At 37.2% G+C, this 27,673-nt stretch overlaps 1 protein-coding gene across 1 annotated transcript; it reads right to left on the reverse strand.

The window, feature by feature from the left end:
* Positions 1 to 183: 183 nt before the first annotated feature.
* Positions 184 to 27,631, reverse strand: WDR48 (WD repeat domain 48). The gene is made up of 19 exons (XM_068934172.1): positions 27,551 to 27,631; positions 19,149 to 19,289; positions 18,031 to 18,109; positions 17,675 to 17,757; positions 17,427 to 17,556; positions 14,991 to 15,079; positions 13,945 to 14,046; positions 13,333 to 13,557; positions 11,497 to 11,571; positions 11,121 to 11,223; positions 10,705 to 10,802; positions 9,949 to 10,056; positions 9,466 to 9,562; positions 8,814 to 8,909; positions 6,587 to 6,692; positions 4,963 to 5,050; positions 4,322 to 4,398; positions 3,249 to 3,441; positions 184 to 2,183 (listed from the first exon to the last, which is right to left on the reverse strand). The coding sequence occupies exons 1-19, from the start codon at positions 27,596 to 27,598 to the stop codon at positions 2,088 to 2,090; spliced, it is 2,034 nt and encodes a 677-aa protein (XP_068790273.1). The 5' UTR covers positions 27,599 to 27,631; the 3' UTR covers positions 184 to 2,087.
* Positions 27,632 to 27,673: the final 42 nt, after the last annotated feature.

A 27,673-nucleotide genomic window follows, 5' to 3' on the forward strand; every position in this document is an offset into this window, starting at 1 on the left:
CTGCCAAATTATTACATTCAACCATATTACAAGATCTTCAGGGGAACTTTAAGGCACTGCAATTACTTGAGCCATTCCATTATTTGAGCCACTTTTGAAGTCCTTTGTAATACAACCATTAAGTGGAAATGGTCCAATCTCTAAATTTGCATAAGTGATCTAATAGACAAAACAACTTTAAAATATTTTAACTAAAGCCTTTTATTCTATACAACTGTGAAACAGATCATTTACCCTTCTGGCATTGCAGACTCTTCTGTCAGTCTTTCCTGAAACTGCATTTCTGGGATGGTTAGAAAAAAGAAAAGTTAAGACCTTGGCCGATTTCAGACAAAATAACTGGGAGCAATTACAATGTATACAAAGGGATAGCAAGACATCTAGGAAAAAAAAAAAAGCAGTGTCTATTAGAACAAAGCATAGACCCTTGCTATTAATAAATACAAGTCAGGACAATTTATCAATAAAAGTTACAGTTCTTTTTAACCATTTAATTCACAAATATCACTAAAAATGTGCCATTATAGCACAATTGTGTCAAACTGGGTATACACAGAAATGGGGTTTAAAAACTGAAACTGACTCTTTCAAAAGACGTGAAAAAGACATGCTAGCTTAATTCTGAATCATATTTTCTTGTTTAAGCAATGAGTTTGTCTTCCTAGGTTAAGAGTGCAGAAGGTAATGATTTGAATATTTTTCAAATAAAATACAATGAAAAATATTTTACTTTTTGTCCGACCAATACAATCCCAGTAATATAATCTATTGGGACTTTCTTTAGGCCTCAACCTAAATCTTGATAGCAAGATACAGGAAGGGCAAGAACATATGTCTCCTGAAGAAACTCGAATAATATACTGCCCTTTGAAGGCACTTGTGCTTCTGCTTCAGACTAGAGTCATTTTTACACAATTTCTTTATGAGGATTTGTAATTTTTTTCTGGCTACAAATGGTTTTCTGGGACAGTCCCACATTTTCCCACCAAAAGTTGAAATGCCTTTACCCCCTCCCCCCCAATAAGTTAAACTGTATAAAAGACTACTCTGAGTCTCTGACAGCCATAGATTTTTAGAAATAACAGTGAAAAGAAGATCTGCATACATCTATAACAAAAAAACCCCTGCATATAAAACTTTGGAAAAAAAAGAGTAAGTATTTTTATATCATGGATATGAAATCTGCTGTGGAGTTTCTAAAGTTCAACATTAAACATATGAAATTATTTTCAGAATGGTCTGAAGTTTTAACAAAATGTCACATAAGTTTAGAGCACAGTTACCAGAAATTCTGACTAGCGTGTCTTTAGAACAACTAGGACACAGCGCCGGAAGTAGTTACATATATTTTTAAAAAAATTTTTAAGTTGCTGTTAAGCATGTTTACTCTATTATGATGCACAGCATCACTGGACTGACCCTGCTACAATATTTAATCTAGTGTTCCTATTCTGCATGTCAATTGCTCTCAAGGCAACATTCGAGTTGCAGTACTAAAACAAGTTTATTGTTAACCCTCCACTTACAATTAAATGGGCCAGTCCTTTCAAGTATGCAATAGCTTTTTCTGTTGTGTTTTTTCCAAATTTCTTTAAGTGGCAGAAATGTTTGAGTAACCTGTGAAAAGTCACTGTCGGTACTTTATGAATGGAATGTACTAAAAATACCTTGTGTGCAGTTCTGAATTATGTTGTGAATACGACGACTAATATGGCCAAAACTGTTTCATATCAAGCATGAGCAGATGAGGATATAATGTTCTGGAAAAACAAAAGCAAAAAGGACAAAGCAAAAGTCTGCACTGGATTATCATCCATTCTCTGTACACCTCACACAACACGAACCACTCGGGGACTTCCCATCTCATTGGCTGAGACTAGGACAGACTTTAGTTTAAGTCACATAGATTTTTTTCCTCTATATTACAGATCTATTAGTCACTTCAATTAAATGTATACTTTCCGTCCGTACTGAGTCATTAGAAGTCTCATCTACCTTAGGGGTTCAGTGGGCTTCTATAGTACTACTCTTGGAACCAGCACAGTATGGTCAAGGTAATGAGCAACCACTCGAGTCCACCACTCCCTTCACGTTGATTTCTGGCGATAATGAAGCGTCAGATCACCACCACTCTTCCAAATGAAGTGCTTAACAGTTCGAAGGTCCATATTCGGATCCAAAACCTGAAGAGTAAGAATTCATCTTTTATTCTACAAGTCTGCTGTATTGTCAGAAATTCAAAGATAAAACACCCCAGCTGGGCAAGACGCTTCTATAGTGAACTGTCATCCAAGATAAACCATACAAAGGCTCAGATTTTTCACTGAGCAAGTAAATCTGTAGGTAAATAACATTACTGAAAGGTCTTATTTATGTAACAACCACTTCCTTGATATTTAACCTTCACACAGGAACTGCCATACTGAGAGGAATACTTCTAAACAAACCACAAATCTTTTTTATTCAGCTCTATGTGTCTCAGTGCTCACCATGCCTCACATGCTTCCAGGAACGTACGCCACAAACAACTCTTCAAAAATCAGTGGTGTAGCTTCTGTTAGAATCATGATCAGCAAGAAAATGTTGTAAATCTGTTCCAGAAGCAGCTAAGTTTGGGGTAACTTAGTGCAATAACAAACTCAAGACATGCACTTGCACATACTACACAATCCCTGTTCCAGCTTTGCTGCAAATGTAGAATTAGAAACATTTAAAGATGCTGGAAGTGTTCTAAAAATAAACAATTTGCTCTGTGAATCTCATTTGTACTGCAGAGAAGTAGGATGATGGCTCATTACATGAGTATTCTGATCGAGAAAAAGGTTTAGAAGACATACAAGAGCCCAAATAGGAGGGCCCATTTGTTCAGTATAAAATTTGAAGTGTTATTCTAAAAATACTCCACCGAACGTAATTAGAGAACTGTAATATCAGACTAAGAGCTACCTAATACAATTCCACAGAAGTTGTTAAGTCCATCTGTTGTGTCAGTATGAGTAAGGAATCCTAGAAAGACTACTTCTCAGAACCAAGTGAAATAGGCAAACTATATAAATTCACTGATCCAGCTATCTACAAGTGCGTGAACTTATGTCAGCAATCAGATAATACGAGGTCAAAACACTTACTCGGTTTCAAAGGTTAAAGTTTATCTATAGCATATTTCCAGATCAGTATTCAGAAATGCACGACTGATTCATCACTAAACATCGTTTTTGTTCAGAGGCTAACGTGCTTGAGAATCTCACCTGGTCCTGGCACAGAAGTTCAATCTTCTCTTCTGCTAACACAGCAATGTCCTCCTCTTTTTCTTGTTCTCCTGCTTTTTCATTATTGGAAGAGCTAGTTGTCTGAGACTCGTTATCCAAGTTTATGATTTTCTCATAAACATGTTCCATCACTTTTCTGACCTGAAGCATATCACTTGCTGACAGTCGATCTCTGTATAAAGTAAGCAAAGGTTGCCAGAAAAAAAAAAAAAAAAAAAAAACACAGAGCAGCCAGATTTCTTATCTTCACAACACCCCATACATAGCAAACCATGTAAGAATAAAAGATAAGCTCTTTATATTATAAGTTTAATAGCAAGTTATCAGGATCACCCAAAATAGTGCACGACATAGCTACTGATCTGAAAATTTACACAGAGAAAGGGGACTCAAAAAGCGATAAAATATTCAAAAATCTAACTTTAGATGACGAGTACTGTACACAATCCTCATTCTTTCACTAGAAAAGGGATTACCAAGAGCTAGACATTTATGAAAAATACCCAGAACTGTGGCATATAAAAGGTAGGCATATTGTCCACGACACTGACTTCAGTATCTGAGGACTTGCCTTGTTTTCTAACCTTCACAGCCCACAGTTACAACTAAGGTGCATTCCCTATCTTGCATTCCCTACTGTGAGGTTTCACACCATTTCCTTTGAAAACGCTATTATTGATCACTGTTAGAAACAGAAAACATGACCCAGTATAAAACTGTGCGTCCGAACAGTTTAAGAACCCATCTGTTCTTTTGTTTACTGATTAAATACCATAAGCGTCACAGAAGATATCAAGTCCAACTTCAATATTTTGCTCTTGGAGAAGACTTCTTAGTATAAATGTAAGCAACTGCCTATTGAAACCAAAATGCTCTTACAGTTCTTCCAAATATTCCGATATTAACCCCATATCTCAGAGCGTCGCTGCTTAATACCTTGAAACTTTGTTCTGTGAATTCATCAAGCACAATACGATTCTCTATGGCAAGCTCTTTTTCTGAGGATGCTATTCTCTTATTGCAAATTTGAGAGTCAAATATGCTTTACTTACTTTTTTAGAGTTTTTGCCCCTGAAGATGAATGAGGTTGGAGGTAGAAGGGAATCTTATTGAATTTGGGCATATTTTTCTAGAAGGAAATAAATTTAAAAAGAAAGAAATTTAGGGTGAACTGTTATCACTGCCTGTTTTCACCAGCTGTGTGAAACACATTCAGTTCCTAACTACCAAAACCAAGAGAGATTTTCATTCAACAGAACTCCCATAAACAACTTCCAAGTTAGTCATACTCCTGAGATGCTCCAATCTGGAACACGCACATACTATATCTAGTCTTCATTTATAAATGATAGTTCTTTCCAAAGGAAGTTAGATGGTATCAGAAGACTGCAGCAATATGAAGAGTATTCTCTGCTCGCTGGCTCCACACTTTAAAAGCGTGCAGACCTTTCACAGTACTTTGAATTCCTTTTCTAGTAAAAAAAAGTGAATAAAAAGCTTAACTGGACATACTAAAAATAATGAGAAGCTCAAAGGATCTGAAACACAGCCCTTAAGAGCAATTATTTTAAAGTACAATATATGAAGGTATAGAGTAAAGATTTAAAGCATCATTTCAGATTGAGTATAGTTATTTATTTGTAGTTCACCTAAAAAAAAAAAAAAGAAAGTAAAACCTATACACATGACTTACATCCACAGTGATGTCAATTACCCATTGTGGCACAGTTTCATTAAGAAGCATAGATTCAGTTTCACCACCTGAATCCCGACATAATAACCTAAGACACACAGAAATAAGTTTTGTGAATGAAAGAGCTCAGCACTAGGCAAACAGTAATTGTTATGTGTAATAAAGAAAAAAAAAAATCAGGAGGGGATCTGCTCTTTTAACAGACAGGGAGCTTGAACTTGATTAGCTGACCCTTCACAAGGTCAAACTTATTAGGGAAATGATTAGGTATTTCCTACAAAGACAAGAAAAAGTAGTTGCAGAAAGAAGGCAGATCCCTAAAGCAAAAAGGAAGAGAAGTATCTCTGCTGACTAGAAGCTATGGTACAGAGAGAGGAAAAACTACTTTGCTCATGGTTTGCATAAGTTGTGTGATGAAATAAAAAGCTGCTGGGAGAACAGGAAAGGCATCTGGCATAAGGCAGTTCTTTTTTGCTTAAGAAAAAAATCAGCTTTGCATGTAAAGCATCTGCTAACATCTCATCAAATGAAAATAAGAAGAAAAAACTAGTTGTAAGAAACGCGCACATAAAATGGTGAACACAGCCACATGCGTGTGCTTCAGGATTCCATATTAAATTGCTTTTAAATCCAAGCTCATTTTGGTTTTAGAAAAGCTAATCAAGTATTTTACTGGAGACTTTTGCAAGCCAATTTTAAAGTTCAATAGGAGTGGGTGGCTGCCTCAGTGTCTTATGCAGCTTGATCTTAAGAAAATGCTGAAGAGGCCTAAGGCCCACCATCACAGAAAGGATGCAGAGATTAAGCCCCAGCTACAACGTAAATATATTGATAACTGCAGAGAAAGTTACTTTCTTTCAGCTTTGAAAACTGAAGTTTACTCTACTGATCAACTCCTGGATTGAAAGACACACAAATTTTGGAGCCTACGCAGCCCAGGAAACAAAAACACAAACCAAACTGGAATCCCCACACAAGTTTAAAAGCCACCATGTTAATAAATATGAAATAAATATGAAATGCTTCATAGTATCTGAAAACTCGGTATTTGTTTTGCAGTGCTATTAAACTTTCTATGATATATCATAAACCACAGTCATGCTTCTCAAAAGTTTAAAAAAAAAAAAAAAAGATAATCAGTATTTACACATGACAGTATTGAACCTCCGCTCCTACTTGCTAGAGTAGATGGTGACCCATTGGTCACCAAATATAATTCCGGGAGCAGAAACCAACTGCCTAGAGAGCAGGATCCCCTTTGTCCAAGTCATTAACGCTCAAAGACCAGCACAACAGAAAGTCCTATCAGAACTGGAAGTGTTACAATTTCATTCTGAAACAATGTTCAATTAAACGGTTTGCAGAAAGAAAGCAACCAAGAAAGGCTGGGAGCTAAAACGCCATGTAACAAAGCACTATTGCACAACTCTTAACCTGTAAAGCTCCACACCTTGTTGATGTTCAAACTCACACACTTAGTTAGACAATGGAAGAATATCATTAACAGCTGCCAATTCTGTCTGCCAAGGGTGTGTCTTAATACTTTGACAACATTTGTTTCCACTCGCACAAAAAAAGTGATCGTCTGGCCATTTAATTTATACTCTCATATAAGTTTCTATACCTGAACAAAGTTCGTCCTCCAGCCTCACCAAAAATAACTGGTGTATGCGGTGGCACTTGAAAGTATCCATTTCCTTTTTGTACTCTGTTCTCCTGCTCACCATTCACTGTTGAAAAAATATACACAACAGTAAGACTGCACTAGGCCTTAAAATTCAGTGTATGTAACGACTAAAAAGTGTCTCTGCCACCTAGGGCTAGTGAATTGAATAAATGAAACAAAATTATTAGCTTAGTATAAACAAGAAACTCCACATTTCCAACGCAGAGCAAAAGGAACAGGAGGGAATGAGTTTAATACAGCTTTCTGGGAGGCCTATTTCAAAGTCTTTAAGAAAAGGGAAGTAGAGACCATGAGCCAGAAACTGATTACTAGTTTTCTCCAGTTTCTTAACAGAGTTATGAAAATTTGTGAAACTGAATAACACATGTATTGGGAATCAACTGAAAAGATTCTGCAATTTCCTCCCCACCTCCCCCTTCTACGCTGATAGTTCAGACCTCTGAAGGGCACTGCACAAAGCGTCAGCTTTGCCCTTCTGCCAGGATTTGCCAGATGTCAAAACAGTACGCTAGTAAACCTCAGCCTTACACTTCCTTGAGGTTATTGCATTTTTAATCCAATTTATTTGCAGCTAGTTCTAGCACCATGGTCTTTAAGCACTGAATAATCCAATTTAACATCCGATGCAAAAGATATGATTAAAAAAATAAATAAAAGCATTATTTATACATCTGTTGAAGAGCACTGGACTTCTAGCCAGTCAGATATTTTGAAATGCAAGACAGATGCATTTAGGTGCCTTCCTTCCACTCAGCAAAGACCACCTCAGTTACCTTCCATCATCCAGTTACTGAATTTGAACATTATGTTGAATTCAGGTAACACAAATTTAAATGGCATGGGCTCATGAGACGTATAATTCCTTAGCTTTCTAACTAGCAACAGATATAGTGAAAGAAAGGTCAAAAAAAGGAAAAGTCTAGTCCATATCAGAAGGGGCAAATATGAAACTGAAAACAGAGCAAGGGCAAATCCTATGGCTTGAAAAATTTCCTCACAACAGCTCATTGAAACAAACAAACAAGTGGTATTAACTTCCCATCTCTTTTCACAAAGTTCAATGTCCAAGAAGTGTACTTTACCTTCTTAAGCCACTGTCCAATATCAGTTTTTAAACCTTGCATTTTAAAAGCAAAATGAAGATTCCGATTGTTATTCACGTTCTAAACATTCCCCTAATCCATGACTAGTCAGACAAATCAGTAGCGTAGCATCAGTGCTCCAATAATAACAATAATAATAAAAAAAACCTGTCAGTTAACACTTTTCATATTGTTTGGCTCTCAAGCTTTAGTCTTCTAATATCCCTAAGTATGAGAATCAGCAAATTTGTCCAGAGAAGCCCACAAAGTGCCATAATCCTATCTGCAGATCACTTTTGAAAGAAGAAAGGACCTGACTCCTGGCACAATCCTTGTCATAAAATGCCACAGTATTGTTGAACTTACAGTTCTGTTAATTGCATTATTTGTAGAAAGTAGCAATTGCCATTCAAAGACAAGAATTTTCAGCAGCTCTGACCTGGGCTGAATTCATTTCAAAATAATTCAAGCTTCTGAGCTGTCAAATTCAGCCATCATCTTGCATTTTACACAACCGTACTCTTTACCTCACGCCTGTTCAGACTTAGCATTATTACCTTAGAACACCACTATTTAAGACGGTTCTGTATAGACCCACTCCATATACTATTTTAACATGCATTGAAAATAATTATTTCCAATAAATCTTTGTTTTATTTTGCATTGGTCATAATGCCTACAAGCACATCGGAACTACGTCAAAAGAGTACTGACCAGTGTTGAATAAATGAATTATTGCTCTTTGCTGTCATAACCTAGACTGTCTCTTTTCAAAGTCAAGCTTTAGTTTGGCCAGAAATTGTTTTTCATCAAGGCACAGAATTTCTGAACTTCAGAATCATTATTCACCTATTTTCTTACAGAATAGGGTTCTTAATATTTTTGTTGGCACTTTTAGAAGGAGAAAGCAACTCAGCACATTTTGGTGCAAAGCAAGCTTAAAAAATATTACAAAACATTAAAAGCTATAGTACACACAGAGACAGTTATAAGAAAGCAAGTCCAGCTAGCTCTGTTAGAGAAGAAACAAATATGAAAATATATGAACAAATCCTAAAACAGGAAAATACAAAAACACTAACCATGATTTATTTCGTTTTCCTCTTCATCCATTGGATTGATGTGTGTTCTAGGCCAATACTCTAGAAGCGCTTGTAGCAGAAGCCCTCCAAGGTTTACTATGAAGACATTGTTAGCAAAACTTTAGTTACATGAAAATTATTGAGATCACAATATTCCACATCTCAATTCACAGCTAAAAACTTTCCATAAAGTCTGCGTAGTTCCATTCCCATAACAAACTGTTTATGGGCACAGACATCTGTGTATCACAAAGTCTAAACTGCACGCTACATTCTTTCAGCAAAAGCTAACTTTTCAAAAAGACTAAACTAAATTTTCAAAAAATCACTTCTCTTGAATCACTCATGAGCTATAACATTCTTTATGTTAGGTAGCACTTCCAAGTCTAGGAATATTACTTTTTCCTTTTCACTTCTTGAAGGTCTAAGTCAAATTAAACAGAAAACTTGAATACAACTGAAATGCTTCAGAAAAGAAATGGCTTGACTGGAGAATTCTCTGCAGAAGCTAGTCCTGAGAAAATAATCCTCAAAGCCCAAGCAACTACTGACATATCTAACAATGGAATATTCTATATCATAAATACTGGAATTTAGTCTGTTTTTTTTTTTTTTTGGTCTCAATGAAACATTAATATTATTTAAAACCCACATTTTGGATCAGAACCGTCCGGACTGCTAAATCCAGCATCCTTTGCTGAAACCCAAGCTGCAAAGCAGTCACTTTCATCCAAAGTAATTGTCAGCATCTGTTGGAAAAAGACCACCAGCAAGAAGAATGAAACATTTGTTTTGTATTAAACAAGTCTATAAATTTACTTTGTGTACACAGAAGAAACACTAACCTAGGAACACAAAACTAAGTTTCTACATTAATGATATTGTGCTTCATTTGCCAAATTACAATAATTCATAATTGGTATTGGTGGATTTAAACCGACAGTACCACAACAAAAAACATTCTGCAATAAGCGTTCAGATTATTAAGAACGGAGAATTCACTGACTTGCTGATCAAAAGGACTCGTATGATTCAGGTAAACTATAACTGTTCTTTTAAACTTACAATACATTAAGACCTTTGTGAACAAACAGTGTATGCAATTAGAACAACAGATTTAGGAGCTGCGTCTCACCCCAGTTTTTAAGTCTACCGAGAACCAGTTTGGCACATACACCATTTTAAATCTCTTCTTAATTTCCTCTTCAAAATCTACTTTCCCAAGGTCTTCAACTTTACATGCCTGTACATCAAGAGAAACACAGAAGTTTTTCAGTCCTGGGTAAAGTAAGATGAAGAAAAACTGCAACAATCCGGGGGGGACCAGACAACAAGTCTCTCCCTTCCCACGTGAGCAAGTAATTTTGCTAGCTTGCTTTCTGGTCTTGCATTCCTACCTGCCACCTAGCCAACTAACAGGAGAAGTGGTAAGTTTCACCTCCCAACATACTCCATAGACTACTACTCATAACACACTTTCGGGATATGTGGACTCCTCAACAGACTTAGGGCCTAGAATATAGGCTTCCCTTTTGCAGGCGAAGCTTTTGATGCTACTATACTTAGCATCGGACAGAGGCGGCCAATGCCCTCTACCAACCCTCTTCAGAATAAAGCTGGATCATAACAAACAGCACTAAGGTAGGTAGGTGCCTATTTACAAGGGAGGATTCAAGGATCTAAATTTCAGGTGAATGAAGATGTTAACATGCAGCGCAGACGGTCCCGAGATGCATAAAAGCACAGAAATACTGCTTCCCTTTAAGAAAACAAGGACAGCAAGATGACTTACTTTCTACTGTAGGAATCTTTAAGAAATATCAAAAGACAGAAGTACAAAATATTATTAATCATCCAAGAGTAGACGTTTAATCCAAAATTATATACTTACCTTCAAGACATCCCAGTATGCCACATTATTATTTGTGTCTTTGGTTAATATATGTCTTTTGTCGTTAAGAATGTGACACTGAATAATACTAGCACCCCCTAGCAAACAAACAAAAATTAAGGTCACTAGAGTGATTATTTCTAACTTTACATTAAACGAAATGATATAATACTACACATGTGTAATTACTCTTTGGTTTCACTATTTTCTATAACATTTTACACAATATTTAAATCACAAGGATTTAGATATTATTTTTATTATAACACACGCTAGATAAATGATAATCTCATCATCTTTCTTTCCTGTTGAAATCAGAGTATGAAGTTTCAACAGACCTGAGTCAGCCTTAAAAATCTACCATTTCTGCTAACGATAACAGAGTTTATGAAGTGCTCTGAAAAGTAGCTGTTTACCTTTTATAACTTGGTCAGGCTGTGTACATAGGGGTGGTATAGGATTGGTACAATCATTATCATAGTCCCCAGATGCTCTAAAATTATGAATTCCCTTCAAAGTCTAAAGAAAGAAAAAAAAAAAATTTTTACATGTTCATACTAATCTATAAACTTTGCTTTTATAATAGTAAGACTTGCCAGTTCCTGCTGCTAATCAGATGTTTAAATGCCCAGTACTGGATAAGATCGTCCTAATATTTTTAAATAAAGCTTATATAGACCATGGCAAGTCGGAGTCCAATTGCAAGCAACAGCCCAAGAGTTCCCAAACCAAGACAGCAAATATCTCATGACTACTTAACTGAATTCACAGAGCGTAAAACGTGTCACTTACCCATTTATTCACAGAGGATTTAGTTGTTGCAACCCAAAGTGCCGGAGGAGGATCAGCTGATCTATCAAGTTCCATCTAAACAATTAAGATATACATGCTTAGCTTAATTTTGCTCTGTCCAATTAATATTTGTTCTGGGTAGCCCTGCTGCCATACTTGATGTACTCCAGAAACAACATTACATTCAGTTTACTGAAGAAATATAAAATTTAAATGAAAAACACAGCTAGAGTTGCAATTCTCCAAAAAGAAAAAAAGGAAAAAAGCTAAGTTGCAATTCTCCCTCCCCCTAAAAAAAAAAAAACCCAACCAAACAAAAAAAACCCAGCTAAGTTGCAACTCTCCAAAGTTTAAAGTATTCAAGAAAAACTGTTGGAATGAGCAAAAAGTAGGTGCAGCATTTATAACTATCAAGTATTTACTTGTTCTTATCATGACGTAATCGTGTATAATGGACAATTTAGGAAGTATAATATTTTATAAAATACCTTGCAGTTAAATACTTCAAATGTTTAAGCAGAGAATGAAGAAAGTTCAGGATTTAATAAAAAGTATAACTTTATACATCTGGCTCCGCTCTTAAGTTTTTTCGGCAATGAACCACTGTAACTAAGAGTCGCTTTGATTTTTCATTTTTAGGCTGAAATTTCCCAGATTTTGAATTCTTCAAGAATTTGACTTTTTCATATATCCAGGATTCTTTTTGAACATGTTAAGCAAATAGAATTCACTCAAAGAAAGCCAAATTGCTCATGCAGTGGTGTGTTTGCACTGCAGACTCTTAAGACACCTACAGGTTCCAATGGCATGTCATCTGAAGTTACAGACAGGGGAAAAAAAAATCAGCAGTCTCTTCAAAAAAAACTCAGATTTGTGCATAGTTTTCTCCGTTAAGAAAATGATTAGGTGTTCAAAAAAAAAAACAACCCATCATCAATGTTACTGCTGGTTCTCATGACTATGCAGCATATTTTAACAGTCATATGACTACCTACTACTTCCGAGATGCATTTTTGTTTTCTAAAGCTTTGGCACCGATGGTTTACTTTCTTTAAAGTGTACGCAGGTCTGAAAACAACTTTTCACGTTTGAAGTATATTACATTTCTGTAATATTTTAATTTTGCTATTTTAGGTAGCAGCCAGGCATTTATGTTCCTCAGACTGTTAAGTTCCACCTGCGACTTAGGAGATAAAGCCAATATATTGGAGATGTGTCTTAGTGAGCATGTTATTTATACACATTCTTATATCGTCTTATACTTGAAGCTACTATTTCGCTAGACAACATGCAATATAATTACATGTTTTACTAAATTTATTGTCCATACTAGTTTTAAAGACTTTTTAGCATAGAAAATTACAAGGTATTACTCACATGTATATTTTATATATTCTTTCAAATACAGCCTGAAAGTAATCCTTTCAAACTTTCGGAAAAACAACGAAGCCAGCACGTGCATCAGAAGAAACAGCTAAGGTTATATACCAAGCCTTATATTTAATAATTTAATTCTAAATTTTTTACCACACGTTTTCATCAAAACGTTTTCTTTAGAGAAACTTGTTGGCTTTATAAAAAAGAACAATGCTAGGAACATTTAAAAATCTATAGGTTTTTAAATGAAATCTGGAATTCCAACATCATCTTCTGATTCTACCAACAAGGAGAAATTGTTACATGTTCTGGAGAACCTGTAACGCTGCAAAGGATTTCCAGTTCAGATGACTGGTCTTATAAAATCTAGTCATTTTAATCAGTCTTGTATTTTAACAGTTACTACAAAGTTTTATGAGTGATCAAACTTGCAGCAATCATTTCAGCAAAATCAACTACCTTAAGAACTGGTGCCTTCTCTTCACAGATAAGCACACGGATATCAGGATTTCGTAAATCTGTACAATAAATCTTCCTGTCTCTTCCTCCTGAATAAACATGAGTGAAGGCTTCATTGACCTGCAGAGCCCAAACACCTTCATCATGGACTCGATATGTGGCTATACATCTCTGTTGCCCAAGAGACCACAGGCGGATAGTCCCATCAGAACTGCCTGAAAGACACTGAGCAACAACCATTCTTTTTAAAATCAAGCAAGTATTTAAATATTTTAAAATCAGTTTTTGATAAAGAGCTTCCATAACTGTTATGGTAACATTTTTCCATTCACACTATGCTAAGCTAAGAATGGCAGTTAACAACTTGAGTCACAATTTCCAGACATTTTATGCCAACCTCCCCGCTCCTTCCTTCTACCCCTCCAAATGTCACCTTACCTAGATGTACTTTATTAAATCAGAGTTTTCACTCACTGACCTCTATAAAAATCTATAAAATTCTTGATAAGCTACTTTCTGCTATTACGACATTAAGTACCTATTATATCAAAGACAACTAATGACATTTGAGTTCTGTAAAATGCCTTTATCTCAAATAAAAAAAACACATACCTGTGTGCCATCTCTGTTCAACAACAAAGCTTTTACATTGTCCGTATGCCCTTTGAGTTTCATCAGTTTTGCACAAGTTCTTGGATCCCACACCCTCAGAACCTATGTAAGCAAATATTGGATGACTGCATTAACGTCACTCTTTCCACAGATGGATGCATTGCCTCTACAGAAAAATAAGCCTTTCCAGGTAGAGCAACCCTTACTCCCAACACCAGCCCCTCCCAAAAAAACATATTTCATTAGAACACAATAGATATGACTAGATCTTACTTATCTCTAGAAAATCAGATGGGATTTTCTCCCCTTGATTGTCATTTCATTTAACTTGTAAGAATAAGATAGAAAAAGTCAAAGCAGAGAATGGAAGTGACTGGCAACATGATGGAATAATGTGGGGAAAAATAATAAAAAAAAAAAGATTCTGAAAATCCTCTCAAATGCTTGGCTAGTATATCTTGTTTCCATTTCTATATTGACTTGGAGATGAAAATAAAATATTCTGAAAGTGAGATTAGGGGAAAAAAAAGAAAGAGAGAAAGAAAATCTCTCAGAAGTCTTTCACCTGCCTGTACAACAAAAAGCATGGGCTATCTCTTGGGAACATTTGAACTTTTTTAGGTCACTTTTTTCCCACCACTGCAGGGGCCTCATGAATTGCTGGCATGAATTGCTGGCAGGGGCCTCATGAATTTTCCTTTTGTACCTGTGGCACCAGGCTCAGTTGTTATAATCAGCTGAATAATCTGCCCCCAGAATCAGAGATCTTATTACGAAACACGATGACCTCTGATGGAGAGAGGGATACACTCGATGACCAGATTATGTCTCCTGAGTATTAAAGCTGTATGGATAATTTATGTACTTTTATATTTGTAACAACCCTTCTACCTTCCCTTTAAGAAAACCCAAACTAAAACCACCATAATGTATATTCTCATTATTTAAAATAAAACAGCTGCTGCAGACCTGAAATTAAAATTGTTTCTCTTCTTTACATCAAATTTTGAACTCAGGTGGAATGAGCCTTACCATATTTTCCTTACCTTTTCAGTGGACCCTGACACAATTACTGTTCCCATTTGATTCATTGCAAGGCTGTAGATAGAGTCTTTGTTCCCACTCAGGGAAGAAGCTGTTTCAAAAAACAAAATTAACATTTTTCATTTTTAATGCTACCATTCGATAACATTTATTTATTCACTTGAAAACGCTACCTTTTCAGGCCAAAGTTCAGAGTTTAATACCCTACGACAATTATACATGAAAAGATCCCTTACCCAGTACATAGATTTCTTTTTAAAAAACATGGACTATTTGTAGCATATTGCTACGAAGATCCCATTTCGATTCTTCCTCTAGAGCTCTAAAACAGAAAGTAACTTCTCAGACTTATGCTCATTACAATCACAGTGCCATTTGGCCATCAGAATTCAACGCCAGGACCATCAAGGTACTCTTGCTCTTCTCAACCACTTCATCTGAGAATGGTATTTGTAAGTGGAACTATAATACACAAGATTTGTGTTTAAGTGCCCAGAATTTCCCAAATTAAGCAACTGTAAAATTGTAAATTATCTGTTAAAGACTGTTCTCTTAGTTCAGTGGAGACATGGTAGTAAAGCTGCACTACAGTGTTGCAACATATGTTACTTGGGCAGAGATGCCACCTTTGCATTTCGAAAAAACAAATGGCAACTGCTTAGCATCACAATTACCAGTAAAGGACCAAAACAATCATCACAGAATTCAGGAATTTTGTTATCATCTAACTTAATTTTGGATAGATTAAAGTACCAATCCCTCAGCTGGGAAAAGCATCATCTTAGCAGATGAACATCATCTATTCAGAAAGCATCATCGCAGACTGCAAGCCTCAAAGATTCAAAGCCACAGCACAGGTATCACGAAAAGGGTGAGAACAGCACCCAAATACAGCGCCAGCAAAAGCGCACAACATATTTCCATGCTACAAATAAATCATTACATTAAGCTTCTAACATGGTACTACCAACTCAATACCATAAACATTTCATCAAAGTGAAAGAATTACTTATCTTAACCTCAGGGTCCTCCTAATCACTGGCTGCAGTTATCCAAATGTAACCTTTCCAATAAAACGTATTATTTATAGCCAAAATACAGTGATAGGCTTCCACGGGCCCAGAAAGATTAGTTGAAGCTAAAAAGCAGTACTGAAAACCTTTGAAGGTTAGCGCACGCTGCTCAACAACGATAATTTGTAGAAAGGTTTTCACTTCTGCCTGTACAGCATCATCCCAGGCCAGATACCAGGAACGAAAGAGAACCATCATGTCCTTTTGCTCTGAAGTGCTCAGAACTGAAACGCATTACAGAATAAATCCTCCCCTTCTCGAAAGGACTACTCCTCAAAAGAAAGTCTCTCCATCTAATTCAAACTATGGCTGAACAGATTGCCACATACCCTTTAAAAACAGGCTTCCTTATAACGTTGGCTTGTGTGCATCACTTCCCTATAATCAGAGAAGAAATCACACAACCATCTTCATTTGCACTCTGAGGAAAGGAACAATATTCGAAAGGATTGAGGTAATGTCTGTACTTCCTTTTGATCTTGGGCTCGAAACAAGCAGTAGCTCCCCAGTTCTCCCAGCCTCACAATTATGATTCATTTGAATCATTTCGGTACTATAGCACCACTGCAGCATTTAAGAAATCAGTATTATCCATAGCCTTGTTCTTCTACAATAAACAGACAATAAATTCCTTCTTCAAACACAAGATAGCATAACTTCTAGTTATCACGGAAAAGTTTGGTAAAGTATTCTCATTTTCTATGACAGCAAACTCTTCAGAAGGCTGCACAGACATGTCAGCATGAGGCTATGCCTGAATTTAAAGGTCCTGCAGACAGAACATATGCAAAACTGACCATTCTGCCCATACAGATGCACCTCTGATTTTAAAAACTATAAAACCCAGAAAACTAACACTCCTTTCCGAAGCAGACAAAACTAATTCCAGAAAAAGTGCCAAGACAATGATACGCCTGAGTATTTCCTACAGAACTACATATTCCTGAAATCTCTTGATATCATCTGTTGTGCTATTTCCATTCCAAAAAGAGAGATTTCAAAACAAAGCCCAACAAATCCATTAAGGAGTCATGAGCAGCAAGATGATTTAACGCAAAACTCATAATTCCATCGCATTTTAGTTTGGCGATTTTTCTGGAGTCATTCATAACCTATGAATGAGGATGCAGGTAGTCTTATAATACCTTTAGAGAATTTAAGCGAGTGTGGCAGCACAGTATGGTCTTTCTCAATTCATACAGCTGAGACATTGCTACTGTTCAGACATTTACCAAACGTTTACAGAATTCTTGTGTGTTTTGTTAGGTAGATACAGAAACCCGTATCTCTAATCTTAAACAGATCTCATGGATTATGCTACTAAATAAAATAAATTGCATTTGCTTCCCGTCCCTAGGTACCTACTTGTGACGGTGTTATTTGAGGCAGTCAGTGCTGTTAGAGTATTTACATCCCAGAGGAAAATCTGTCTGTCCAGCCCGGCAGATGCTACCAGTTCTTTATCTTTTGCATATGCTAAGGCTTTCACATAATCCTGTAATAAAGTAAATATAATAACATGAACCAATAATATTATCCATTTGAAGTCTACAGACTGATTTTTAAAAGACTGTCCATGATAAAATATTGAATTTACAGAAAATGTTTTTCACCTTATGCGTCCTTAGTGTTGACATGCAAAATCCCTTATGTGCATTCCAGACTTTAACAGTAGTATCTGAAGATGCAGATATCACTAAATTGGAAAGAATAAAGAGTAAACTTTAATGGATCATGCATTACTTCAGAGTACGCTCTTTTTTTTTTTCCAAATAGATTAATTAAAATATTCAATTTTCATTAAAATATTTGCTTACATTATTTACCATATTTAAAATACGCATCACATAAATGAATTTTACACACTAAGAACAGATGGAAAAAGGTATTCAAATTGTTAAAGCAGTACATAATATACTTTTATACCTAATTTCTGAACGCTTTAATTTTCCAACGTTTAAGTACTTACACGTTTTACCATTGCAGCAGAGCACAATATCATTTACCCAATCTGTGTGATGTTCCATAGATGCTATATAAGGGTCTTGCTGGAAATGAAGGAGAAAGTTTATAAGTTCTCTTCATAAACAGAAAAAATTAATATGATTATCAGATCTGCTTGTAACACTTTCTTCAACCTTCAGATGGATCAAAAGTTGCCTAGCACAGAGCTGCTTGAAGTCATTATTCCAGCATGCGTTTGTGAAATAACTATACAGAGAGATCACAAATTAGTTTTCAGTGGAACTCCTATTATTTTAAACTTACAGCGTCCATTTCATATATAATTTCACCATAAAATGTTTGGTGTTGTGTCACGGAAAAACTTGTATCTAAAAAAGAGATTGCCAAGCTAACGTTATTCTGCGCTTACAGGATCAGACTGTGCTCTACTGAAGAGGAACAGAACAATCAAAATGTATACAGGGATCTCTCCAGGTCATGAACTTTATGAAGCCTTATCTCCTTCCATCCCTATCTTCCCCAGGTACATCCTAGTGTCCAGGAACGTGGCCGAGTTTATACCACTAGCATTTTGTTCAGTTCAGTGGGGCTACTAATTTAGTTCTTTCTCTCCTCAACATGACAAAGGGCTTTAATAAGCTGTCTTTAGTTAAAAAATTAAACATGATGGTGAAAATAAGTGGGACCAGCAGAGAATCTGATCAGTGTTTCCTTATTTCCTTCAAAGTAAAGGTGGCAATAAAGGAGAGGATTTAATATCCTTTAAGACACCAGAACGTACAAAAAACTTTGACCAAAATTAAAAATCCATCAAAATGTACATAACTAATACAATATATATGGTCCTAGTGACTGGTATTTATGTCTCACTGGAGACCACAATATTTTATATTTAACTTTATTTTCCCTCTGCTGTGACTACTTCTTTGGAACATAGGCCCAAATGCAAGTCTGTAATCCCATACATTTTTGTTACAACATGAACAATATCAAAATGATTTTCCTATTGCTAATTATTGGCAATTGCTAAATAACTTTATGTCAGGTATATAATCTGTAAACAGCTTACTAGCATAACAACTTGAAAAAAAGTTAAGACTGAGGAATCACCTCTTAGCTTACCTTGTGCTGATTGACACTCCATATCCTTATGATGGAGTCTCGGCCTGCGGTGAAGAGTCTGTTTAACGCTGGATCCAGCTGAAGTGCGTTTACCCCATTTCGGTTATATTTCTCCACCTCATCTCTAATCACATAGGAGACCTAAAATACATTTACGCAAATCTGATTATGGTATTAAGATATTGACTTGGCCATAAGATGTTACGATGTAATTTCTTTTTTTGAGGTTCTCAGGTAGAAAATACTGAGCTCTACAAACATTAAATTAGTCTATCAGTTTGAGAGTTCCCATCAACCTCAGTAGTTTTTTTTTTTTCCCTGAAAAATGAAGAAGAGTCATTGAGATGTTAATGTCAGTCGCGCTAGAAAGAGAGCTCAAAGGATTATTCAATCATTAAAACTCAAGCCCAGACATAGGAAGTCCCTAACTCTATTCCCTGCTCCACACAGATATTCTGGGTGATCCCAGACAACCCACAGAGTTTGCGTCTCCGTTCCTAAATTCTTTTCTTAGTTACTAAAACTGGGGTGACTATTTTCCAGCCTCACAGGGGAGAGGATAAACCACTAAGGATTACCAAGCGGTGAGTGACTGCAGATATCTGAAATAGTAATAGTGATGCACCTTCTAACTCTATCACAATACTTTAAGAGCAATATTTTGAACCATTTCTCAAAATCACTTTCTAATATAACAAGGAGCACAAATATTTACTGCTTTTTCAGATACAGAAATTATTCTTTATTTACTTCTGTATTTGACAGGACTGCGTGCGTAATTCGTTTAATTGTTTTGTTCATAAATACTACATGGAGATTTAATGGGAGGAGGAGACGTTTTACCTGGGCTACAGAACTCCGCGTTGGTACCGTCCAGTAAACACAACTGAAATGCACCGCAGTCTTCAGAGCTACCCCATTCATACTGAGCTGCATCTCCCCGATCACTTACACTGTGTTTATTGCATTACTATGAGGAAATCCCTCAAGCTTAAAGAAAAGGAAGGAAACTGACAGCTAAGCTCTTTCCCAGATACTCTAAAATATAAGCAGAACAACCAGGTAAAACCTTAGGCTTGACATAATCCAATCTGACAACAGCAGGAACCATTTGGATACAAAAGTAGCAGCGTTTTCAAAACTCTTTCAAGGACTGGCTTTGGGCCAGAGATCAGAAAGTAATTTTTCAACCCACTAATGGCACTATAGCAGTACCAAGAAAATGTTTTCCCGTTTCAGAACGGAAAACCTAACAAATTAAACTAAATTTCCTGTGGTCCTTATCACTGAAGAGGCATTTACGGAATCCTTGATTCCGCACCACAAGAACCGACAGGTCCTTTTAGTGAACGCGGGGAACACCTCACTGAATTATCTCATCCCTCTGCAGCGCAGTAAGAGAAGGGATTCTTCGAGAAACCACATCTCCAGTCCTAGTCTCTCTGTTTTAAAAACTGCAGCAACAGCTAGAGCAACACTGCAGGATCAAAATTAGAGGCAGCTGAACCTTTCTGCCCTAGCACGCCCTATTACCATTCCACAGCTCCATTGATTACAATTTCCAGCGATACCTCTGTCACAATGCCTTTATAGCCCTTCTTGCTCATATATAGCCTGGGGTAGCCACTCATTATCCTTGCAGAGCCTCAGCTCTTCCTCTCAGTTTCAGACTGTGTCCTAATTTCCAGTACTCTCAGAACCTCTCACTCACTCCAGGTTCATCCATCGTATTCTTGCTATCCCTGCTCAAGTCTCCACCTACACAAAGCTTTAGAGAAGTTATGAGAAGATATTGTCAGACATGCATAATACTGTCTTAATGTCAAAATTTAAATGAATCAAGCCTTACGGTTTCTGATAAATAAATGGAGATGGAGGGAAACACAAGATCCGCCTATACTTGAATAAACTGGTTTTTGTAACGTGGACAGCAAGATTTGTGCGCAGCTTCTCATACGGGCTTGATCAAATTGCGTCTGCCTTTAGAAGACCCAGAGAAACTGCTTCAGTGGAAGAATGTTAATTAAGTAAAGACAAGATCTAACACAACGATACAAAATGCAAGTCAAAGGATGTGGCTTTAAAATTCATACTGCTTTCACATTATTTGAATAAAGCCAAGATAAATATTCAAAATGTGAGTAGACACAAATTAATGTTAGCTGCAAGGAATCCAGAACCTAAAGATCAGTAGGTCAAATTTAATGTTAGTTACTAGGGTGAATAATCTCTCTCAGAAACATAGCATCAGAGTCAAGATCAGCAGGGGTCCTTCAGCAGTTGCTCCCCTAAACTGCTAGCAGGATTTTTTTTTTGGCAAGTCTCTGACTTACAGATTTGCTCCTTCTCTTTTCCATCAATCATCCCCCAGATCTGTTACACTTTCAGGCATAACAGAGCTCTCTCTTCACCCCACTCAAAGACGACTGTCAAACTATGCTGGCCACCTAAGCATTTAAAGGAGGTGTTTTCTGCTCATGATAATGGTAATTTTGAATTTACAGAAGTTCAAACCCAAAACGGCCATAGAATTTTTAAAAATGTAAACAGATGATGGCCCACTCTGGTAATAAAGGTGCTTTCATACACAATCAATACTCTCATAGGACCAGGGAAATTGAGACTCAGATATTTCTATGTTAATCTTGATAGAATTAAAATCAAGTTTCACAATTTCTTAAAATGCAACAGATGAAATAATTCCTTGCTAAACTGCAAGTTCTTATTTAACACAGATAAGCTGATAGTGAAAAAAACTCATACAGATTAGATGTCGTGAAACAAAGATTTTCACTCCTAACCGTAACAGAGTTGGCATAATTATTAAATTGCCATCTAGAAGACCTTGAAATGGTGGCTGTTGACTCAACCAGGTGCTGTTTCCAATGTTCAAAACCATGCCATTAGGGGAAAAATGAAAACTGATAACCATTTTCCGCTCTTAACAGCACTGAAATATCCAATGGAATAAGAATCTAGATTTTCGTAGAAAACAGCTTCATCGTGGGACTTGATTAAAGATGGCTGGCTTTTTAATCACAACATCTGGAAATCACTAATTTCATTTTTATAAGAATTAGCCTAAAGCAAGATACAATACGACTGACTCACGTTTTGTAACAGCATTTCCTGAAAACTGACAGTAGAAAGTTTGAATAAGCAAAGCAAAATAACAGTGACCAGCAATAAAGCTACAGGAGATGTCAAAAAATGGTATTTAAGTCAGGTCTCCACCTGACTTCTATCACAGTTACTGTATTTGCAGATCATTTTAACTTAGCTACGGACTAAACCGAAAAACTCTGCCAATATGATTTTGATTCTCCATGTGAAATAAGACGGTATCAATAAAAACTTTTTCATATAACAATAATTATATGCATAGCAGTCTTTAGGCCAGGAGAGAAATTACAGGATAAAATATACACTCTAAACTGATGTTATTAAACCAGGAAATGCAGATTTGACCTAGGTTCCTTTTAATAACATCCACATGTGGACTTGGTCAAACATCTTTTGGAAAGTATTATTTATATTTTCAGAGACTAAATTGAGCCAATCAGAGCAACTATTTTGTTTCAGGGCTAATGAGTTTGTGGCAGACCTAAGATCTAAACATATAACTTGCTACCAGTTCAGGATAAAATATAGTATCCTCCTTCTTCCCTATGAGAAATTTGACAGAAGAACTCTGCAACGACTAGTGAACTTAAGAGATTACAAGGTTAGTTCTTATTGTTCAGTTTTTTGTGTAAACACCCAACAGCTTTGACAGAAAAAATGAAGGCAAGAAAACAAGAAAAGCTTGACTCTCGCAAAATTACCAAGCAGTCACTGCTACTGTTCACAAAATTCAACCAGTTATTCTGGTCTCTCCTAAAGCTTACAATTCTATATACTTTAAAAGCTTTATTTTCCCTTCACAGAAGGAATTGTATACCTTTTCTGATACACTCTTTCACGTTTAAGATATAGGAGTAAGAAGAAAAACAATTCCCTACTGTATAAAGGACGGTAACAACAGTTTTCTGCATCTCACAGGAAGAAACGGTGACAACCAGTTTTCTATGACGAAAAAATGATACTAAGGCAAATTAGGTAAATGTTCCATTTAATTCTTTATTTCTAATATTAAATAATTATCTTCACTAAAGGTCCTTGAAAGCACAAGAGGGGAGAAAATTAAGATGACAGGCAATGGTTTTGCATTCAGTAAGTTTACTGGATGCCATATCATCCTTTCAGATGAACACTGCTTCTATTTTTAGGGCAGTCAGATAAGGAAAAGAGTTCTCAGCATGATGAATCACTTCTCATGAACACAATGTGAGCGGAAAATGGTAACTATGGCACAAATATTGACTTTCCAACTCCCACTGGAGCCTAATGACATCCTACTAGGTGTCAGCTACCTCCATGGAAAATAGAATACATTTCTTTTTTCATCCAAAACATAAAGTGTTAAATGGTCCACATTTGCAAACCATAAAGTCATTCAATTGGGAAAAAAAAAAAAAAAATCAACTTTTAGAAACAGAGGTGCAATGCCAGACGCATCCAGGCTTGTATTCAAATACAGTAATTATATATTAACATGCCATAGAGGAACAAAATAAGGCTTGTGTGAAATCTGCTGAAATGATGCTTGAAATGCCCATCTTAACACAGAGAACCTCAAATAGATCAGTAAGAAAAACGGCATCCTTGATTTAAAGGCCTGACGGTTGTGTAAGATGGGGGGGACAGCAGGCAAGCTGACAAAAACGAAAAGGTCACTAAGATGAACAGAGGAAAGTTGCTGATAATCCACACGTGATTCTCTATCATACCATTATGGGGGAGGGGGGAGGGGGCTGAAAGTTGCTTAAAAATGAGTGATATTGAGTACATTAACATTTCCTTAGTCATTATATTTACTATACAAATTTTAAAAAAAGCATATAAAAGTGTATTAGTATACACACATACACATGTTTGAATACATACATACTTTATATGCTTACATATGCAATTGTGTATGCTATTTATTATGCATAACATATATATGCATTTACATATATAGTGTATGTACATATGCTTATATAAAACACACACATATGTGTGTGTAAATAACATAAATGAAATAGGTTTTCAGCTGAGGACAAACTGCGCAATAAACTTCAACTCTAACCCATGTCATACACACTTCTATCACTCCAGATGAGGTACTGTAATATATGTAGAGAGGACTATGAAGGTCAGCAGGAAGTTGTATCTGTAAGCACCCCCTGACAAACACTGCAAATAGGGGAGCCTAAGTGCACATTATTACTTTGTTCATTGGGTCGGTTCACAATCAGTTTTAAACCACAGAGACGATAATGACTATGATAAAGATCTAGTGGTGTAATTGCCACAATGGTCTGAGCGGGGCAAGGTTTGTGGGAGATGAAACATTTTCATAATGACCAAGGCCTTCTACTTTTATACTGCAGTAGCTTTTACAAAATCCCCTAATGAATAAGAATGTTTCACTACAGTAGATGCTGCACAAACATTACAAAGTGATGGCCTTCATTATAAAGATTTTATGGAGTTCAGTACCCTAAACGGTTCAAGACTAATCATTTTAATGACTATTTTGGAGCGCCAAGAGCTAAATCTACAGTCAACAGAAATTTCAGCGTACCAAGTCAAATGAAGTTCTTGAAGGACCTATGATGTTTCTCCTTTATGGACAACAAGTATATCAGCTAATCTGAAATTTTGCTACCCATGTGAGATTACATCTCTTACAACAGACACTATCCTAACTGATGGGCAGAATCTCCATGTCTCGAATCTGCTTTAAAAATATCAGCACACCATCACGGTGGAGGATAAGGTGAACAGCCAAAATCTGACAGTGTGCATTTCTTCTTCCTAAGCAGAGAAAATTTTCATAGACACAAGTGCTACCATAGATAATTGTAAAAAAATGGTATTTTTCAAAATTACTGGAAGGATTCCACAACATTTGGCATCAATTTCATTAAAAAAAAAGAGAGAAGAAGAAATCAAGAAAAAGCAAGCTATTTCTTTAGCATCTTTGTAGAGCAGATGATACACCTTAGAATAAGTTGTTAACTAAGGAGAGGTCTGTATTTGAATTATCAGGAGTTCCAGACCCTAGAATAAAAGTAATAGAAGCTATTGTGAATAAGATGAATTTTTCAGTGAGTCAATTGACTTCCTATTCTTTTGATTAGGTATTACAAAAACAAAAAAACTAATATATTATGGCATTTAATATATTTAAATTCTAGCATGCTTTTAATACAGGCTACTATTCAAGAAAATTAGTAGCTGAAATATTTTCTAAATGTAAGGGAGCTTTTTTGTTTCACTAGTTTCCAGTTGCTGTCATGATACAGTACTGGTGCAGAAACATGATAGAAACTCAGTGCAAAAGTGTTTTCTTATTATGTACAGCATATTTTAGTGCATGATAAAAAGTACTTAAAATTGATTCAGTAAATTCGTAATCAAGATACTGATCGAAATCACTTATGGTGAAATTCACCCTTTGGGCCAAAGGGATTTGAGGGTGGAGGGCGTCATACAGACCAGGCAGCAGGTTTGGGAGAACAGTTACAATGCAGTCACTCAAAAAAAGCTACTTTAAGCCATCTGCTGAAAAGTGGATTCATCTTGACTTAATCCACAGTAATACATCTGAAAGTCATAGCACATGGCCAGCCCTTTCTCACCAGATAGCTCCTGCTACTCCCACACCACTATATCCCCATTCCTTCCCCAGCTCAGGCAGCCTTACTATTGCAGCCTTCATATATGCATAGTTAAGCTTAAGAAATGCAAACAGCATTCCAGTCGACATTTTAAGTGCCTGATCTACATTTAAATTTCTTACCTTTATTTATGTACAGAATCTATTTTGAGGCTTAAAATGTCTACTCTGATTTAGCCCTCAAACACATACAGTTAGATACACAGAAGTGCCTTAAACCGACTGTTTTGGTTGCTTACCAGTAAAATGGATGCATCTAAGATAATAGTTCAGATTTCAGTAAACTTTAACCAGCTCTCATGTCAGGTTATGAATGAAGTTCCTCTATGCCCAAAAGGCACTCTTCTGAAAGTCTTTTCCCCTATCCTTAAAGGTTCTGGAGAAAATTCTCCTTTTTTAAAATAAGAATTCCTAAAGAAATAGGATTACACCAAAAAAAAACCACCTAGTTATCATAAATATCTTCTCCTTATGAGAAAAACCTGCAAGAACTTGCATATGACACAGGTAATGAAGTCAATAAAGGGATATTATATTTCCGATTCTTTGCCTTTTAGACATTGCCAGAGGGTTTTTTTGGAAGAGTAAGAGAATTCCTTATCTAATACAGTACAGGCCAAGTGCTTACCTTAACTGCGGAAAACCACTAAAGGCTCTAGAAAATATTACATTTCCTCTCCGCAGCAAAATACAAAAGATGCATTCAAAAACCGAACCCACCTTTGGAAGGATCCGGATACTATTTCAGAATTAATCACTATTTCTTTTGGTCATAGTGGCTAGACAGAGTTGAGACTTGAACTTGCCACTAGAGGTAGGCAGCTTTACACAGTGATAAAACATTAAATCTTTACCGCATTTAAAACTGCAAAAATATTTAAGGAGCTGGTAGTACGGAGAAAAAAAAAAAAAAGTTAAGGATCATAATAAAACCGTTTTAACCACTTCAACGTTAAAGAGAATCTTTACTTTCTGTAGGTATTTCAGCACTCCCAAACTCCAGCAAGGTTACTCGGAATACTCGTACCTACATAGACACCTGCCCTACGAGCCACACTGCAAAGCCTGATCACGTCTCAGGTGCATTAAGAAAGTTTCCATCCACTGGACTGACTTGCCCACGGTCTTCCTTTAGGGAAGGCTTAGTGGGAGCCGGAAAGGGGAGAGGGGTGGGATGCTTCAGCCCCGCCTGACCCAGCTCAGCCGCAAGCCGCGCTCCAGCCCGCCCCTGCGCGGGCGTTAGCGACCGCGGGGCGCTCCAAGGGCCGCGGCGGTGCCAGGCGGCCCGCACCGCCGGCGGGAGAGGGCGGGGGGCCTCGGGGGTGTTGGGAAAGAGAAAAAGGCGGCTGCGTTGCCATGGAAACCGCCCTATTCCCTCTCCCCCCGCCCCCGATGGCAGTCAGGGCCCAGCCCCGCGGGCCGGCGGCGGCGGCGCCTCCCCCCCCCCCACCTCGGGGCGGGCCCGCGCCCTCCGGCCTCTCCCTGACCCCCCCCCGCCGCCGCCGCCGCCGCCCGCTGGCCCTCCCCGCTCCGCTCTGCTCCGCCCTACCCCGCCCCACCCCCCCGGGCCGGGCCGCAGCCGCGCCGCCTCTACCCCCGCCCGCAGCCCCCCGGCCCGGCCGGGCCGCGCCCTCACCTGCACTTTCCGCCGCCCCGCCGTGTTCTGCCGATGATGCGCCGCCATCTTGCATGTTGACACTCTGATGTCATTTCCGAGGAGGGTGAGCCGCGCCGGAAGTCCCGCCCCTTTCCCTCCCTG

Source organism: Struthio camelus, chromosome 2 (assembly GCF_040807025.1).
Source record: "Struthio camelus isolate bStrCam1 chromosome 2, bStrCam1.hap1, whole genome shotgun sequence".
Taxonomy (NCBI): Eukaryota; Metazoa; Chordata; class Aves; order Struthioniformes; family Struthionidae; genus Struthio; species Struthio camelus.

Excerpts from the sequence above, each read along its gene's own strand:
- WDR48 (XM_068934172.1), bottom strand. The coding sequence starts at position 27,598 with ATGGCGGCGCATCATCGGCAGAACACGGCGGGGCGGCGGAAAGTGCAG. Across the intron at positions 11,572-13,332 it reads AGAAGGCACCAGTTCTTAAG|ATGGAACTTGATAGATCAGC; the intron begins GTAGTTGATTTT and ends TTAATTGTTTAG. Across the intron at positions 10,803-11,120 it reads GCCTGACCAAGTTATAAAAG|GGGGTGCTAGTATTATTCAG; the intron begins GTAAACAGCTAC and ends TTTGTTTGCTAG.